Genomic DNA, 19,995 nt, shown 5'->3' with positions numbered 1-19,995 from the left:
AGTGCACTCATTTCATTAGATGAGCAAAAAGCTTACCAAAACTATGGTTCTTCATTCAAGTCACATAACCCTCTACAACCTAACCCCGCCTTTAGACGGGGTTCGATCTAAAAAATCGCCAAAAAACAATTTTCCATTGGAAAGAAGAACTCTTAAAATTTTAGAAAATTTCAGGTTTGGAAGTTTAACTTGTTTTATGTGACTTTGCCAATGTTTTTAAAAATGTCATTTTTTAGGGGCCAACTTTGGCTGCCTCTACGCATTTTTTTGCAATTTATATGATGATGGTGCGATGCTATAGAGCACCCAAGTAACCACAAGCACTTAATTGAAGTATTTATTCAGTACTAAATCAGCACTCGAATGCTTTGAAATAGTAAATAAGCTTTGCGAATGCCTCAAAGTACCAAAACTTTGCAGCATTACAACTGGCATTAAATCACCATTTACGACCTTGAAAATGTGCTTCAAAGCATTTGATGTTTATCAACAAAGTAACCCATCCATACGGGAAACATTTCAGCCAGTCACGCTGTTATTGACTTTTATCCTTCTCCTGTTATACTGATCCAATAAGCGTGCGGGCTAAGGCGCATTTCCCTAAGTGTGCAACAGTTTTATTTTTGCGTGAACTGGGTTCAATTCCCGCTGACTGAAGTGTTTTATTGTTTTTTTTTGTAGAAAACTGCAGCCTGTAATTAAGCCAAATTTTTCAAAACATATGCCCATGCACAAAGGATATTATCAAAAGTTCTCTGGTAAATTGAATGACTTTTCTCGCAAGCAAAAAGCTGCTTTCCGGAAGTCTGATACACTTTGTGAAATTTTGCCAACCGTGGACCAAGCACTCCTCGGAAAAACAGTTTAGATTAGCCGTTAGCCATTACTTGTCCCTATTAACCCCAAGCCTTCCGTAATTGATTGTACTGTACTTGACTGGATGGCCGCAATTTGCTGAGTGACTCGTCAATAATTTTCGTCCAACAAAATGACAACGGGTTTTTCTCATGAACCAGAAACTCGAAACAGCAGAAAGAAAGTCTTCCTTAATGTTCGATGCATCAACCACATCGATTAAAACTTTCAAAACAAACACTCATTTCAGAATACATCAGTTGGCTGGCGCGCATCCTGGAGATCGACGAGAAAAATGCAAGAATAACATCAAAGTGTCACACTCACACATGAAACGCAACAGGAGTAAAAAAACAAAGGAGGCCCACCACCAAGTGTGTGGAGCAGCTAGCTGTCCTTTTTTTCCCCCAGCCTTGACGTCGATAAAGCAGTTTTTTTGTTCGAGCTTTCGGTGAGGCATTAAATCGGCATCACTGTGCGCCATTTGAAATATTTCTCAAGGGAAAAGTGCTGATTTAATGTTTTGAAGCATTATTTGCTGGTATTAAATGCCAATATAATGCTGATTTAATGCCGCTATTTAGTGCCTCGCGGTTACTTGGGGAGGCCCACCACCAAGTGTGTGGAGCAGCTAGCTGTCCTTTTTTCCCCCCCAGCCTTGACGTCGATAAAGCAGTTTTTTTTGTTCGAGCTTTCGGTGAGGCATTAAAACGGCATCACTGTGCGCCACTTGAAATATTTCTCAAGGGAAAAGTGCTGATTTAATGTTTTGAAGCATTATTTGCTGGTATTAAATGCCAATATAATGCTGATTTAATGCCGCTATTTAGTGCCTCGCGGTTACTTGGGTGCAGTTCTCTACGGAATCGGTCTTTTTTCTTTAATTTTAATTTTTGTAATTTTTAATCCGGCTGAAACTTTTTTGGTGCCTTCGGTATGCCCAAAGAAGCCATTTTGCATCATTAGTTTGTCCATATAACTTTCCATACAAATTTGGCAGCTGTTCATACAAAAATGATACGTGAAAATTCAAAAATCTGTATCTTTTGAAGGAATTTTTTGATCGAGTTGGTGTCTTGGGCAAAGTTGTAGGTATGGATATGGACTACACTGAAAAAATGCTACACGGTAAAAAATTTTTGGTGATTTTTATTTAACTTTTGTCACTAAAACTTGATTTGCAAAAACACTATTTTTATTTTTTATTTTTGATATGTTTTAGAGGACATAAAATGCCAACTTTTCAGAAATTTCCAGAATGGGCAAAAAATCTTTGACCGAGTTATGATTTTTTGAATCAATACTGATTTTTTCAAAAAATCGAAAAATCGGTCGCAAAAAATTTTCAACTTCATTTTTCGATGTAAAATCGAATTTGCAATCAAAAAGTACTTTAGTGAATTTTTGATAAAGTGCACCGTTTTCAAGTTATAGCCATTTTTAGGTAACTTTTTTGAAAATTGCCGCAGTTTTTCATTTTTTAAAATTAGTGCCCATGTTTGCCCACCTTTGAAAAAAATATTTTTGTAAAGCTGAGAAAATTCTCTATATTTTGCTTTATTGAACTTTGTTGATGCGACCCATAGTTGCTGAGATATTGCTATGCAAAGGCTAAAAAACAGGAAAATTGATGTTTTCTAAGTCTCACCCAAACAACCCAACATTTTCTAATGTCGATATCTCAGCAACTATAGGTCCGATTTACAATGTTAAAACATGAAACATTCGTGAAATTTTCCGATCTTTTCGAAAAAAATATTTTCAAAAATGTAAAATCAAGACTAACATTTCAAATGGGCGTAATATTGAATGTTTGGCCCGTTTAAAATGTTAGTCTTGATTTTAAATTTTTGAAAATATTTTTTTTGAAAAGATCGAAAAAATTTCACGTATGTTTCATGTTTTAACATTGTAAATCGGACCTATAGTTGCTGAGATATCGACATTAGAAAATTTTGGGTTGTTTGGGTGAGACTTAGAAAACATCAATTTTCCTGTTTTTTAGCCTTTGCATAGCAATATTTCAGCAACTATGGGTCGCATCAACAAAGTTCAATAAAGCAAAATATAGAGAATTTTCTCAGCTTTACAAAAATATTTTTTTCAAAGGTGGGCAAACATGGGCACTAATTTTAAAAAATGAAAAACTGCGACAATTTTCAAAAAAGTTACCTAAAAATGGCTATAACTTGAAAACGGTACACTTAATCAAAAATTCACTAAAGTACTTTTTGATTGCAAATTCGATTTTACATCGAAAAATGAAGTTGAAAAATTTTTGCGACCGAAATTTCGATTTTTTGAAAAAATCAGTATTGATTCAAAAAATCATAACTCGGTCAAAGATTTTTTGCCCATTCTGGAAATTTCTGAAAAGTTGGCATTTGATGTCCTCTAAAACATATCAAAAAATAAAAAAAAATAAAAATAGTGTTTTTTTGCAAATCAAGTTTAAGTGACAAAAAGTTAAATAAAAAATCACCAAAATTTTTTTACCGTGTATCATTTTTTTCAGTGTAGTCCATATCCATACCTACAACTTTGTCGAAGACACCAACTCGATCACAAAATTCCTTCAAAAGATTCAGATTTTTGTATTTTTACATATCATTTTTGTATGGACAGCTGCCAAATTTGTATGGAAAATTATATGGACAAACTAATGTTGCAAAATGGCTTCTTTGGGCATACCGAAGGCACCAAAAAAGTTTCAGCCGGATTAAAAAATACAAAAAAAAAATCGATTGACCGAAAACTCAGAGAATTGCTCTATAGCAGAAAATGTGAAAAACATGCAAAAAATTGAAAAAGTGACTGTAAAAACGTGAAAAAATTAGATAGGCGAAATGTAATTATATTAGGTGGTAGAGTAGGCCAAATACTACCAAGAACAAACATAAACAAAACAAGACAAATGCAAATTAAAATACTAAATATGAAACAAGAAAAACATAAAACAAGAGAAGTAAAGTTTTTCGTAGAACAAAAGTTGCTCAAAATGACCTCCAAAACACGGCGAAAATAAATATTTTCGAAAAAAAAATTTGGGCAGTAGAGGGTTAAGGGATCACTAATCATTGCACGAGATGTTTTGAGGACGTGACGTGATGGATGTTTTAATGGCATCACTTTCTGAGATGTTTATATTTTTAAAATGGAGTGAGAAATGTTTTTGTGAGTTTTGATAGGATGTAATATGAAGCATAAGTGGCAAAACAAATTATGTTGATTGCATTATGAATGAATCAGACAATTTTCCTAGGAAATTGTTATTCCCATTACTTCAGCTCAGCACGACTCTGCCAAAAATAAACCCCAACTCCGTTTGCGGTCCACCAACTTTTCTCGTTAACAATTCACCTGGCTTGAACCTGTCTGTCTTATATTTCATGCCTTATCAAACACGAAATTTTGGCATCATAAGTTTACTTGTGTGTGTGTGCGAGAGTGTCAGTAGACACATATGAGAATCTCTACATAATGGGAAATACCATATTCACATAAAGAGGAAGTTTTCTTCTACAGAAAGCTCTACAGATGTACATGTGTACATAAATATGGAGCCACATGAATAATTCACACGAATCTATGACATTTCCCCGAAACCCATATTACCGAAGGGACATTTCCCCGAATGCCACTTCCTCGAAAAGACACTTCCCCTAATAGTTATTTCCCCGAATTCCGTTTACCCGAATTTCCCATTTCCCCTAATCGTCCACATCCCCGAATGCCATTTTCCCGAATGGGCCACAATCCCGAATGCCATTTTCCCGAATGGGCCACAATCCCGAATGCCACTTACCCGATTAGTCATATCCCTGAAAAGTCATTTCCCTGAATGCCATTTCCCCGAACGCGGTCAAGCGGAAATGCCCGGTGCCCTGGAGCGCGCGCGCTCCTGGGCACCGGGCATTTCCGCTTGACCGCGTTCGGGGAAATAGCATTTTAGAAAAAAATGATGGCAATTTTTATAACATAAACCAAACGGTTCGTATTGGCCTTGAATGATCAACTTTATTTTTGGCTTCATTCGAAAGAGACGTAGCATTTTTGGGGGGAAGGGGTGTTGAATGGTTTGGTACTATTCATTCAAATACAATAAATATTTTTACAGACTTTTTTTTTATATATTCTGAAAACAAATACTTTTTCTTATAGACATTATAATAATAATGCAATAGAAGTTTTGTTATTGTTTATGATTCAAAAAACATACCGTGCGATTTTCATAGTACAGAACCCCGTTCACACTGATCATTTTATTCACATTGCTGGTTTGGGATCTGGTGAAAAATTTAAATTAAATTTAAATTTAAATTAAGTTTGTACCAGCCTTTTTACCTATTTGTTCGATTTTGGGTTCTTGAACAAAATTCGAAAAAAGACAAATTTCCTTGCAAAATTCTCAAAAACATCATCTAATTATGCGGTTCAATACAAATGTTAATTGAACAAAAAAAATCTAGTGCAGTCTAGACTCGATTTATTTCAAATAAAATAATATTTATCCGAAGGCCTCGGAAAAATTTCACGGAAAAAAAAATCGATACCTAATTTTTTATTGTCGAACTTAAGTATGACGAGCATACAAAAAAGTTTTTTTGTATAGGCAATTGGCCACGAGGGGGTTGGTAACAGCTTCCTAAAAGTGTCCACGTGGTTTATGGATGGTCCCATATGAAAATTCGGGAAAATTAAATTTAAATAAACGGCAATTGGCGTAAGTGTCACTTCGGGAAATGGAATTCGGGGAAATGGTATTCGGGGAAATGGCCGATTAGGGGAAATGGCATTCGGGGATATAGCCGATTAGGGGAAATGATATTCGGGGAAATGGCATTCGGGGATGTGGCCGATTAGGGGAAGTGGTATTCGGGGATGTGGTCAATTAGGGGAAATGATTTTCGGGGAAATGGCATTCGGGGAAATATCATTCGGGGAAATGAGCTAGACCCAATTCACACGTGTCTTCGGGTTGTGACACTTGAATAATCTTCACCCATCAGAAAAGCACACACATTGGGAGCAAGTTTTTAATCACCAGATGTTGCACGTCTTTTGACGTAGACAAACATAAATTTATCCTCCCGTCTTGGGTTGAGAAATGTTTCAAAACGGTTCATAAATGTTTAACCAAGTAACCCCAGAAATTAAACTGCCAAAATAGCGGAGGCCCTCCGTCCAAATCGATACCGACCGCGGTCCATCGAAACCAGAAAGGATTATATCGCCATTATACTTTCATGAGGCATCAAAATGGAAAGGGTTCTTTCACGTTCATGTATAAATACAACCCATCCCGGAAAGTATCCGCAGTCAGTTTAACTTTGACCCCCCCCCCCCTCCAAAACCAACTTGGCGGGTCTCGTAGGGTAGCGTAATCGAGTTTGGACAATGTCCCATCCACAAACATTGAAAAACGGTTGAACTTTGGCCGTGGGCCAAGAAGTGACACGAAAAACTGGGCTGCCATTGACCTTTGGGCGAAAAAGAAAAAAGCTGCGTTCGTTAAAGGTTTTTTCCTTTTCTGAGCGGAATAGCGTGTCCTCTAGACTGTTTTGTTGTGGACGATGGAAAAATTGTGAACACGCAATAAATCATATCTGGTCGCATTTTATGGAAATGCTCGTGGATTTGTTCCTTTTCGCGTGCAGAGTGTTGAATCACCGACGGTCGGTGGTTGAATTATGTATTTACTAGAGTGTGATTAAACTTGGGAATATGTGATAAAGCCATTTCTCTTCGTAAAAAAATTATGAAAACAACGGAACGAAATCATTATTTGGTGCTTAAAGATCCAGGAATACGAAATTAAAATTTTACATTTTTGTCAAAAAAAAAATTTAAAAAATTAAATGATAAATGTTTTCGAAACATCTACAAACTTAAATAAGAATTAGTTTTTACCAGTACAGAAAAAAATTTTTTTTGACTGTTAAATTTAGCCTTTTCAATTTCTAATTTCATTAATTGAAATATAAGAGCTAAAGTGCATTGACCAGTATTGTAACTGAATGATAGAAAAAACAATCATTTGATGATATTTGCACCAAAATATCAGAAGGTATAGCGACCGTTTCTATAGCATATGAGTTCTCTTCTTTTATTTCGTGATTGCCAGCAAGAGAATTCTTTTAACACCTAAACTACCAAGCTCAAGAAAAAGGTGAAATTTGTATGGAAATTCCCCCTTTTTTCGAGCTTGGGAGTTTAGGTGTTAATATCATTCCTTCTGTTTTCCTTGTTCACGGAGACTCGCCGAAGATTCTTTTGTTTTCTCCAAAATTCGCGATGAAAGAATACAAAAGGTGGATTGCACTATGGACGGTTTTCATACAAGCAGGTGGCCAAAAATCCAAATAGTTATTTTTAGTGATAAATGTATAAGTTTCAACTCGTAGATGGATCAGGAGCCGTTTTTGTGTTCCAAATGTTTTAGCCTTCGCCCTACAGCCACCCCACATTTCCTGTTTTGTATGGTTATCAGAGTTTTCTTTTCTTGATATAGGTTTGAATGTTTCTCTTCCTTGCAGCCAATCAAAAAAAATCACCTTTTCACTCTCTTTTATGGCTTTGATAACGTGTCTCTCGGAAACAATAGCACCTACAGCTTTGAAATTTGGAATTTTTCTTAGTTTAAATGTTTACTATCCACTCACATCGGCGAAAAAAAAATACTCAAAAATTAAACATTTTGTATTTTTGGCCCCCTGCTAACCCATAGTGGATTGTAAACCGACCACGCACTACATCCTGCTTAAGGGGATACATACATGTAAATCGGCAAAAATGTCAGAAGTTGGTTTGAGCACAAACTTAAACTTTTTTTAAAACTGTTTTCAGGACATTAAAATATACATTTTCAACTTTCATCAAAATAAATTTGAAGACATTTGGTTGTATCATTGCCGAGATACAGCTGTATGTAGTTAGCATTTCCAAAAAAATGACCAAATCGGCTCAAAATTTGGATGAAGACTCTCTAAACCGGTCTCGTGTGCATGACGAAGGCCGATTTTTAAAAAAAATATTTTTAAAAAAATTAAAAATATTTTTTTGCAATTCTGTCGTGAAACTACTCACTTTTCCTGTCATTCTTGAACGACGAAATAGCCTACTTTTCTGTACCAAAAATAACAGAATCGAATAGCAACACTTTTCAAAATAAATGCTGAAAAGTAACACTTTTCAACATTTTTTTGATTTAAACGATTTATTGACAAAATACATGAAAATTTGACTTAATTTTGCAATTTGCAAATTGCAAAAAATGTTGTATGGAACTCGTTGCAAAACTTGATTTTTTCAGCACTCTTCGTATTTATCCAACTCGGTGAACCTCGTTGGATAAATGTACGACTCGTGCTGAAAAAATCCTCTTTTTGCAACTTGTTGCATAAACTACTATTATGATTTTCATATTAAAAATCGTCAGTTTTAGATTTTTATATTTTTCAAATGCAAAATTTCAAAATTGGGCTTCGTCATGCTCACGAAATATTTCTTGCAAGTCTTCACCCCAAATTTCAGCCATTTTGATCTATCCCATCTCGAGATATCGTGGCACCCATAAATCAACTCGTTGTTAAGAGAAAAACGCTCGCAAAGTTTGACAGTTCCCTTTGCGCATGGCAAAATGTTCAGCTTAAATCGGCTTTACTCAGTTTAATCATGAAATATCTTCATGTAGCTTTCAAGAGTGATTGAAAAGCATCTTTTGAGTTGATTTAATAGATTTTGCGTAATATGAAATTTTGAGATTTTCTACATGTATGTAACCCTAGAGTGTAACAAAATTTACTTTTTGGCGGGCATTCAGGGGTTTGTTCCGGTGGGCATACTGAGCCCAAATCCCAAATATGAGCTTGATTGGACGTAACAGGAGGTGGCGCTCCGCCCTTCAATTTTAAATGGGATTTAACCCGTAAAAATACTTTTTTTTCAAAAATGTCTATTTTTGAGGCCCTTTGGCCACCAATGCGTTTACCAAAAGCATCACTGGTGTGTAGGCCAGATCCTTGCGCATCTTTTGGTATATATAACATTGAAGTTTGAAGCCCCTGGAGCTCGGTACAGACCTTCAAAGCTGGGCATTTTTTTAGAAAAATCGTCCCCATTTGATTTTGCCGGGACCGATTTTTCGCATTTGTGGCCAAAGTGCCTCAAAAATAGTCATTTTTGAAAAAAAAAGTATTTATACGGATTAAATCCTATTAAGCAATTGAAGGGCGGAGCGCCAGCTCCTGTTCCGTCCAATCAAGCTCATATTTGGGATTTAGGCTCAGTATGCCCACCGGAACAAACCCTGAATGCCCGCCAAAAGTCATTTTGTTACATCCTAATGCAACCCCTTAACAGCGTTTAATTTTTTTGTTTTGTGGCGACTCTTGTGGCTGTGTTGAAGGGGCACGGCGTGTTTTGTAAAACAAACTTTATAGGAAAATATAGTTCTTTCAAAACTTTCTAATTGAAATTTTTTCTCAGTTTCCCAATGTTTCAATGTTTTATAGAGAAATTTCTGGAATATCTGTTTTTTAAGTATTTCGTTTTAAATTCCTTTATTTATGAAACTCGTCAAATGCAGTATAATTTGCGTCAATAGCTCATACAAATTAGCAAAATAAAACAAGAAACAACTTTGCAGAAGGCTGCAAATAGTTACATAATTATTTCAGAAATGAAAATCATTAATCCGTGTTAAAACCTAATTTGAACATGAATAAATAGATTGATACGTATGTTTTGTGTTCAAATATCACCTGCGGCCATTAATTTAGATGATAAATTAGAAATATTCACAGGTTTTTATTTGTAAATGGTTTTGTCATTATAGATTATAGAAACACGAGATAAAAATCGAAGGAGGTAAAATTAATTAAAAATGTTTATTAATAGGAAAAAAAACAGCATGAAGAATGATCAAACAAACTTTGTTTTTCAAATGAAACATATAGATTACTATGTTATTTGAGACCAAATTAGTGATAATAATTGATAGTTTAATGAGTTTTTTCAGCAAATGGTATATTGTATTTGCTTTTAACCTCACATTAGTACGCATTTTGTTCAATGTTCCAAAAATTGAAATTTGATTTTTTGTTTCGCTATTTTAAGCAATTTCACGTTATTAATGGAATTTGCCAATTTTAAATCTGAAATTTTTGAGCAACATGTTTTTGAGCAAAAGCATTTACAATATGTATGACGTCGGTAATCAATTCAACAAACCACCCTTATTACAATTTTCCAGACTCTGACTATTAGCCCAATAGTCATTATAAAGTTTGGAATAAATCAGCAAATAAATTTGAAATTTTATGATTCAAACAATATTTTAACGTCGATCCATATATAACATCCTCATTTCTTCCACCTTCGTATTGAGCTTTTCTTCCTGCTCCAAGCTCAAACACAGAAATCTACTCGTTACAAAACACTTATCGCATCCTTTGGCAAATCATCAGACGACACGGTTGTAGTTGTCGTCTGTGTTTGAGCAGTTCCCGCAGCATAACATGCACTTAAACCAGTCGAGGGAAAACCACTTTTATCCACATTTCGGCCTGGAAGACGAACAAAAAAACACTCCCATCAAGGATATTCCTCGCCCACAACCCACTGCCAGTGGTCCTGTGAGAATCCTTTTCAAATAATTCTTCTTCTTTTTTGTTTTGCTGGTAATCGCCTTGGCACTGGCTTGCGTGGGTGGTCGCCACCAGAAAGCATCCTTGCAGTTTCCACAAAATGATGTTTAGAAGTTTTCCTCTCTCTCACGCGCGCGTCCTCTCACTTGCTCTTTGAATTTTCTTTGTGTGTTTTTCCCATCTTTACACACAATCTTCTCTACGGTTGTTTGGCTCGTTTTTTTTCCTCTTGCAAAAAAAAATGCTGTGATGTTGTAGCTCTTATTGGTGCACACATTTTCTGGAGTTTTCCCCCAGTTTTCGTCGCTCAGGTGCACAAAAAACACAACAACAGCAACACTTTATACTGCGACCTTGCTCGTTCTAATCCAATTTTCCAAGCAAGCAGCTACAAACTTTTTCACCTTTCGCACTCTCAACTCGAAACTTTTCTTTCTGAAAGAGTTCGAGCCTTTATCCTCGCCAGAGGCATTGAAAACCATTCTCATTTGGCCGACGGCCAGCTTTTCCTGGGGCTAAACGGCAATAACCTCGCCGGAACACATGTAATTTCCGGGGGAGCAAATGTCCTTGCGGTCGTAGTCGGAGCAAAAACACTGAAAATCACTACCTTCTCCTCTGGGAAAAGAATCGCTATCGTTATCTTTGTTGGAAAATGCTCACACTTACACAGGGAAAAGGGGGAAAACTTGCAATGGAAAACAGTGAAAAGTCCTCCCTTTTTCCCCCCTAAAAATCCTTCACACTGATTCCTTTGAAGGATGACAAACTTCTTTTTTCTCTCCTTTTAAAGAAGGAGGGAATCCCGAAAGGATGCGCGTTGGACCGATTGCGAGGGAGAACTGGTCCGAACAACGACGCGGAAAAGCGACTTTTCACTGGTTTGCTTGCACATTTTGTTTTTCCCTCAGGATAAGATAGAGCGAGAGAGAGAGAGCGCGCGTGTGCTGGGAGAGTGCGTGTGCTTGGCCGGGAGAGAATGAGAGAGCGATAAGAGGATAAAGAGAGCTTTTCACGTAGTGTGCGTGCTTACTTTGTGGTTGGAGGGAGCTTTTATCAGAATGATTGATGGAGTGCACTGAGAAGTTTTTGATATGGAATGAAAGAATAAGGTTGAGCATCAGAATTTACCCGTTTTATTTTTATTTTTGATGATTTTGAAATGATGTTCATCATGATTGAATGATGTTCTTTCTGTTGCAAATGCTTTTTTATAATGAATTCTAGCATTAAGCAATATATTAGATCGATTCCACAAAAAAAAAAGTTTTTCAGCAGTCTCATTGTAGACGCACTTTAATATGAACTAAACTGATATTTGATAATATGAAACAAGGGTTCTTTCCAGACATTTTGAGGGGTGAATCGAAAAATTTCGGTGGAGGACCTAACTTTTCTTTATTTTTTTTTTATTTATGGGAAATTTATTCAGTAAAGTACCGGAAAATCGATGTATGCATGAACTTCTTCATAATTTTTTTATGAATATGTCTTGAGTTACTCTAAATAACATATTTTACCGCCAATAATCAATTCCCGGACCAAATATAGCTGATCAATTTTCTACGAAATCGGTCTTTTTCCTTAAATTTTAATTTTTGTATTTTTTAATCCAACTGAAACTTTTTTGGTGCCTTCGGTTTGCCCAAAGCCATTTTGCATCATTAGTTTGTCAATATAATTTTCCATACAAATTTGGCAGCTGGCCATACAAAAATGATGTATGATAATTCAAAAATCTGTATCTTTTGAAGGAATTTTTTGATCGATTTGGATTTTTCGGCAAAGTTGTAGGTATGGATATGGACTACACTGAAAAAAAATGATACACGGTAAAAAAATTTGGTGATTTTTATTTAACTTTTGTCACTAAAACTTGATTTGCAAAAAACACTATTTTTATTTTTTTATTTTTGATATGTGTTTTAGAGGACATAAAATGCCAACTTTTCAGAAATTTCCAGGTTGTGCAAAAATCTTTGAGCGAGTTATAAATTATTGAAACAATACTGATTTTTTCAAAATCGAAGAATTGGTCGCAAAAATTTTTCAGCTTAATTTTTCGATGTAAAATCAAATTTAAAATCAAAAAGTACTCTGGTCAAATTTTGATAAAGTGCACCGTTTTCAAGTTGAATCCATTTTAAGGTGACTTTTTTGAAAATAGTCGCAGTTTTTCATTTTTTAGAATTAGTGCACATGTTTGCCCACTATTGAAAAAATATTTTGAAAAGCTGAGAAAATTCTCTATATTTTGCATTTTTGAATTTTGTTGATACGACCCTTAGTTGCTGAGATATTGCCATGCAAAGGTTTTAAAAACAGGAAAATTGATGTTTCCTAAGTCCCACCCAAACAACACAATGTCGATATCTCAGCAACTAATGGTCCGATTTTCAATGTTAAAATATTAAACATTCGTAAAATTTTCCGATCTTTACGAAAAAAATATTTTCAAAAATTTCAAACCAAAACTAACATTTTAAAAGGGCGTAATATTGAATTTTTGGCCCTTTTGAAATTTTAATCTTGGTTTAAAAATTTTGAAAATAGTTTTTTCGAAAAGATCGAAAAAATTTCACGTATGTTTCATATTTTAACATTGAAAATCGGACCATTAGTTGCAGAGATATCGACATTAGAAAATTGTGTGTTGTTTGGTGGGACTTAGAAAACATCAATTTTCCTGTTTTTAAACCTTTGCATGGCAATATCTCAGCAACTAAGGGTCGTATCAACAAAATTCAAGAATGCAAAATATAGAGAATTTTCTCAGCTTTTCAAAAATATTTTTTCAAAAGTTGGCAAACATGTGCACTAATTTAAAAAAATGAAAAACTGCGACTATTTTCAAAAAAGTCACCTTAAAATGGATTTAACTTGAAAACGGTGCACTTAACCAAAATTTCACTAAAGTACTTTTTGATTGCAAATTTGATTTTACATCAAAAAATGAAGTTGAACAATTTTTGCGACCAATTTTTCGATTTTGTGGAAAAATCAGTATTGATTCAAAAATTCATAACTCGCTCAAAGATTTTTTGCACAACCTGGAAATTTCTGAAAAGTTGGCATTTGATGTCCTCTAAAACACATATCAAAAAATAAAAAAAAAATAAAAATAGTGTTTTTTCAAATCAAGTTTTAGTTAAATAAAAATCATCAATTTTGTGTACCGTGTATCATTTTTTCCAGTGTAGTTCATATCCATACCTACAACTTTGCCGAAAAATCCAAATCGATCAAAAAATTTCTTCAAAAGATACAGATTTTTGGATTTTCATACATCATTTTTGTATGGCCAGCTGCCAAATTTGTATGGAAAATTATATGGACAAACTAATGATGCAAAATGGCTTCTTTGGACATACCGAAGGCATCAAAAAAGTTTCAGTCAGATTAAAAAATACAAAAAAAAAATCGAATGATCGATCGATTGATCGAATTACCTCAAAATCAAAGCTAGAAGAAACAATATTTTAAAAATAAAAATATTTTTTTCTACGGAATTTGATATATAAAAACGGCAACTTAGAGTTCATTTTAAGCTCAGCGTCCTATTTCCGTGCTGGGAAAAAAATTCCGGGAAATTCCTGGAATTCCCTGTAAAAAATATTTCTAGTTTACCCGGAAATTTGTTAATTTCCCCGGGAATGAGTAGTGCGGTGCCTGTGTGGACGCTCAGTCCTGTTTTTTCGTGTTATTTTCCGTCTCTTTTATGTCGCTGTTCGAGTGCATGGGATTGGTCATTATAATTAAATAATGGCATCAGTAGTGCGGTCCTGTGTGGACGCTCAGTCCTGTTTTTTCGTGTTATTTTCCATCTCTTTTGTGTCGCTATTTGTGTACATGGGGTGATTGGATTTCTTCTGATTCGTGTTGTTTTCATCTCTTTTGTGTCGTTGTTTGTGTGCATGGGGTGTTTGGTCTTCTTCTTCTTCTTTTTTCTTTATTTTTAGTTCGCGCGTTCGTTGGCCAATGAGTTTATTTTTGTCCTCTTTACATAGTTTTCGATAGAAACGATCCGAATTCTTTTTTCGAGACAAGCAAGTCGTATTGCTGGATTAAGTCCTTTCTATATCATCGATGATCGGAAGGCACGCCGACGAATATGTTTTAAGGCTTATGATATAAAATCATTTTAATGAATAAAGCCCTTCTTACATCACCGTTGATCGGAAGGCACGCCGACGAAGAATTTCTGGAGGATCGCGGTCGAATTAATACTATATTTAAAATTCTAGATAGCTATCTTTCGGATTCGATTGTGAGTAGCGGGACTTCGCGGTTACTATGCAACGTATTTTTGGAGTCTTTTTATATTTTAAATTTATAAGTCCTTCTTTTATCATCGTTGATAGGAAGGCACGCCGCCGGTTAAGTTCGTTTAAGTTATTGTTTTAATTTCATTACAATTGGTTACGTGGTGTTCTGTTTTCTTTTCGTTTATATTCGTTGATCGTAATAATTTATTCCAACTGGCAGCTTTAGTATTAACTCATCTACTATTTTTGACATTTGCTCGCTTTATCTTAATTGTACCAACAGTAAAAATATACTGATAAGTCCAGCCCATAGCACTACCGCTCGGTTGGCACGCGTTCGATTAAAACAAACTTTTTAAATAATCAATTATTTATCTTTCCGCAACCGGCTGCCTAAGATTTAAAATTTCAACCGATAAACAAAATGCTCATGATCACATCACTGCCACTCGTGAATCCTGACCTCATACCCATCTACTAACCCCCTCAAAACTCATGTGATACTTTGTCGGAGAAGCAGTCGATTGGGCGGTCTCTATCACTCAAGTATCGGACTAACATTCCCATCCACTTCCCCGTGACCCTACCACTGGTCGTGGCCGGCGCCGGTATTGATCAGCATGATAGGGGCCTTTGAGAAGTTGCGAAGCGAGGAAAGATAGCACCCACTTATCTTCCACGGCTCGTGGATGTAACTTCTGGAGGTCCTGGTCAATAACGGAGTAGCAACTGCGGGTGGGCACCTATGCTTATGCTTATGCTTATGCTTATGCTTAAATTTGTTAATTTCCCCGGGAATACCCGAAATTCATGCAAAAATATAAATTTTCTTAACTTTTTGGAAACAATTTCTTAAAATTTACAGAAAAAATTGAAACAACTCAATATGATTTCATTCTTTTCAATTCACTGTTCATATTAAATTATTCAAATGGTCAGAAAATTTCATGTCGAGGTTCATTTCCGATAATATTAATTTCTGAAGCATTCAAATCTGGAAAAAAGATCTTGCATAATGAATTACATTTTGCCAGAGTTTGGAGACTCACTCGCGAGTTGCTCATCAAACAGGAAAAACTAAGTTGTCTGCGAGTAACTTCCTCATCACTCTCAGGTGAGGGTGAGGGCTTTCCTCATTACTCACAAAGAGGGCTTTGAGGGCTCGTGAGTAATTTTCCCTGGTTGAATTTGTTTTGCGCGGCTTACCTTATATTATTGAAATTCTCTCAAACTGTGGTCAAATATCAACAGTGGTCAAATATCCCTGACTTTAAAGGCGCTCTGTTTTATTAAGTTGTGTGAATGTGTTGGGTTCAAATCTCACATTTTCCAAGTTTTTTTTTAGTTTTTTTTTCGGTTGCTTTTTTTTGTAACAATATTAGAAAATTATTAATATTATTATTTGTTACTTGTGCTGGCTTCCTGTTGGTCATATTTCGCGGCCAATTCCTGGTGGACAAGTTGCAAGTGAGCAATTCTCTACGAAATCGGTCTTTTTTCTTCAATTTTAATTTTTGTATTTTTTAATCCGGCTGAAACTTTTTTGGTGCCTTCGGTATGCCCAAAGAAGCCATTTTGCATCATTAGTTTGTCCATATAATTTTCCATACAAATTCGGCAGCTGTCCATACAAAAATGATGTATGAAAATTCAAAAATCTGTATCTTTTGAAGGAATTTTTGATCGATTTGGTGTCTTCGGCAAAGTTGTAGGTATGGATACGGACTACACTGGAAAAATAATACACGGTAAAAAAATTTGGTGATTTTTTATTTAACTTTTATCACTAAAACTTGATTTACAAAAAACACTATTTTTAATTTTTTATTTTTGATATGTTTTAGAAGACATAAAATGCCAACTTTTCAGAAATTTCAGGTTGTGCAAAAATCACTGACCGAGTTATGAATTTTTAATCAATACTGATTTTTCAAAAATCGAAATTTTGGTCGTAAAATTTTTCAACTTCATTTTTCGATGTAAAATCAAATTTGCAATCAAAAGTACTTTACTGAAATTTTGATAAAGTGCACCGTTTTCAAGTTATAGCCATATTTAAGTGACTTTTTGAAAATAGTCGCAGTTTTCATTTTTAAATTAGTGCACATGTTTGCCCAGTTTTGAAAAAATATTTTTGAAAAGCTGAGAAAATTCTCTATATTTTGCTTATTCGGACTATGTTGATACGACCTTTAGTTGCTGAGATATTGCAATGCAAAGGTTTAAAAACAGGAAAATTGATGTTTTCTAAGTTTCACCCAAACAACCCACCATTTTCTATCGTCAATATCTCAGCAACTAATGGTCCGATTTTCAATGTTAATATATGAAACAATTGTGAAATTTTCCGATCTTTTCGAAAAAATATTTTGGAATTTTCAAATCAAGACAAACATTTTAAAAGGGCGTAATATTGAATGTTTGGCCTTTGTGAAATGTTAGTCTTGATTTGAAAATTCCAAAATATTTTTTCGAAGAGATCGGAAAATTTCACAAATGTTTCATATATTAACATTGAAAATCGGACCATTAGTTGCTGAGATATTGACGATAGAAAATGGTGGGTTGTTTGGGTGAAACTTAGAAAACATCAATTTTCCTGTTTTTAAACCTTTGCATTGCCATATCTCAGCAACTAAAGGTCGTATCAACAAAGTCCAAATAAGCAAAATATAGAGAATTTTCTCAGCTTTTCAAAAATATTTTTTTCAAAACTGGGCAAACATGTGCACTAATTTAAAAATGAAAACTGCGACTATTTTCAAAAAGTCACTTAAATATGGCTATAACTTGAAAACGGTGCACTTTATCAAAATTTCAGTAAAGTACTTTTGATTGCAAATTTGATTTTACATCGAAAATGAAGTTGAAACGACCAAAATTTCGATTTTTGAAAAATCAGTATTGATTAAAAATTCATAACTCGGTCAGTGATTTTTGCACAACCTGAAATTTCTGAAAAGTTGGCATTTTATGCCTTCTAAAACATATCAAAAATAAAAAAATTAAAAATAGTGTTTTTGTAAATCAAGTTTTAGTGATAAAAGTTAAATAAAAAATCACCAAATTTTTTTACCGTGTATTATTTTTTCCAGTGTAGTCCGTATCCATACCTACAACTTTGCCGAAGACACCAAATCGATCAAAAATTCCTTCAAAAGATACAGATTTTTGAATTTTCATACATCATTTTTGTATGGACAGCTGCCGAATTTGTATGGAAAATTATATGGACAAACTAATGATGCAAAATGGCTTCTTTGGGCATACCGAAGGCACCAAAAAAGTTTCAGCCGGATTAAAAAATACAAAAAAAAATCGAATGACCGAAATCCTAGAGAACTGCTCAAGTGTCGGAAGTTGTTGAATTTTTGATTCCATAAATTTAAAAAAAATGTTCGATTTTCATTTTAAAAATATACACTATCTTACTTGCTAGAACCTTCTGGCAAGCACGGCATTAGAAATTTTGCGACTTTGTCCACTTCGAACTCATCAGTGGACTGGAATAGAGGAAGACATTCCATTTTTTCAACAGTTTCGGAAGTCCTTTCAGTTTTATTTAACTTGGAATCGGTTGAGGTTACAGCGCCTACTCACCATACTCATTTTACTCATATATGAGTAAATTTACTCATCCCTCACGCTCACGGTGAGTAATGAGGATATTTTCTGTGAGGTAGCCTACTCGAATTTGAGTGTGAGTAATTTTCCGAACTCTACATTTTCTAAAGAATAGTTGATGCTTTTTTTTTAAGTTGAGCAAAGTTGAGATTGTTTTACGTTTTTGTTTACCATTTTCAAGTTGAAACTAAATCGGTATTATTAAATATTTCAAATAGAATTGTGCAAGAAGAATTATCTGAAAACGTTCAAGAAATGACAGTTTAATGTAAAAAAATCATGGAGCACTGGTGCTAGTATTGTAAGATTGTTAATCAAGAAAAAAAAAAAGATTTGTTGTGGAATGCATCGTATAATTTAAATCACCTTTTTGTAATCTACTGAAAACCATTTCCGAAAAAGTGTCCACGTGGTTTATGGATGGTCCTTTTTTGATTCTTTTTTGAACCGTCACATTGTGGAAAACAGTTCTCAGAACAACTTCCGTAATAAAGTATCAGTTTTGGTTCAGGATTAGCAGAGATATGACTTATTTCTTAAAATAAAAAGTGTCTTTTTACATGCGTTTTTTGGATAACGGTATTTGTGAATGAACCCCGGACAGTTCCAAACAAATTCCTGGTACCAGTAGTGATTGAGCCAAATAACCTGAACAAGTGTATAAAAATTTATATTGAAAAAAAAACAGCAGAAAATTTTCCAAAAAATGTTTTTCGAACTTTAAAAATTGAACCAATAGTTTCCGAGGTATCGTCATTTGAAAGAAATGGGTTCTGATTGGGTGACACTGAAAAAAACTAAATTTGATCAAATTTAAACATTAATCAGATGTTTCTTTGCAACCAGTTTGTTGCGAATGGTCAAAGTGAAAACACCGTTTTAATAGCAGCTAGAAATTGAGCAGCTTTAAAGCTGTCGTTTATTATGATTAGGTAGTGGAATTTTATATTGGATTTTATACTACTCACAATTTCAGTATTCTCAATACACAAGTTGAACCTTAATCACAACAAATGATCGCCCAATTCGATGGGCTCCGACACCAGAGCTGCTTGTTAACTTATACGCGAGTTTGCTGAACTGTACTATACGAATAATGAGATGGATCGATCTGACACTTATTTCAACTTCTCAGAGTATCATATCGAGGGATCAGCTGGTGCTAAACAAAACGCAAAAGTCGCACAGTCGGTGCGGCAACACAGTTGGCCAAACAAATTTTATGTTTTCAATAAATCTAGAAGTGTCAAAATTTCAAGTTTTTTTTTTATTTTTAACACAGCTTAAAAAAATTGTTTATGTATGCATATAAAAATCGCAATTTATCCACAGAAAACGGTGAAACACGCAAAACCACACTTTTTAGAAGTGTTGTACTCACCTTTCTGGATCGCAATCTCCAGCCGGCGGTTCTCGTTGTGCACCACGGACGTTATGTAGGAAATTATAAACAGCCACAGTATCGTCATCAGGATCGCCAACCACAGACCAAAGTTCTTGCAGTCGATGTGTGACCCGCTCCGATCGTCGTCCCCATGCCGGATGGAGGTCGTCCTTGGACGCGTTTTTCTAAAATAAAGATACAAAGCAGAAAAACGTGAGAA

The 19,995-nt window shown here is 34.8% G+C and overlaps 1 protein-coding gene across 8 annotated transcripts in view; it reads right to left on the bottom strand.

Annotated features, from left to right (window-relative positions):
• Positions 1–19,995, bottom strand: part of LOC6037315 (C-type lectin domain family 4 member F) — a 32,364-nt gene that overhangs the window by 11,644 nt on the left and 725 nt on the right. For 3 of the 8 annotated variants that reach the window (XM_038259623.1, XM_038259630.1, XM_038259631.1), the window contains exon 1: positions 11,113–11,363. Coding sequence is in view for 1 of the 8 variants with exons in the window: in XM_038259632.1 (XP_038115560.1) it covers positions 19,773–19,960 (188 nt within the window). In the remaining 7 variants the exon portion in view is untranslated. The other 5 variants (XM_038259628.1, XM_038259625.1, XM_038259632.1 and 2 more) reach the window with 4 other exon arrangements.

This window comes from Culex quinquefasciatus, chromosome 3 (assembly GCF_015732765.1).
Source record: "Culex quinquefasciatus strain JHB chromosome 3, VPISU_Cqui_1.0_pri_paternal, whole genome shotgun sequence".
NCBI lineage: Eukaryota > Metazoa > Arthropoda > Insecta > Diptera > Culicidae > Culex > Culex quinquefasciatus.
Note: the sequence above shows the minus strand (reverse complement) of the source record. Positions and strands in the feature narration are given on the sequence as shown.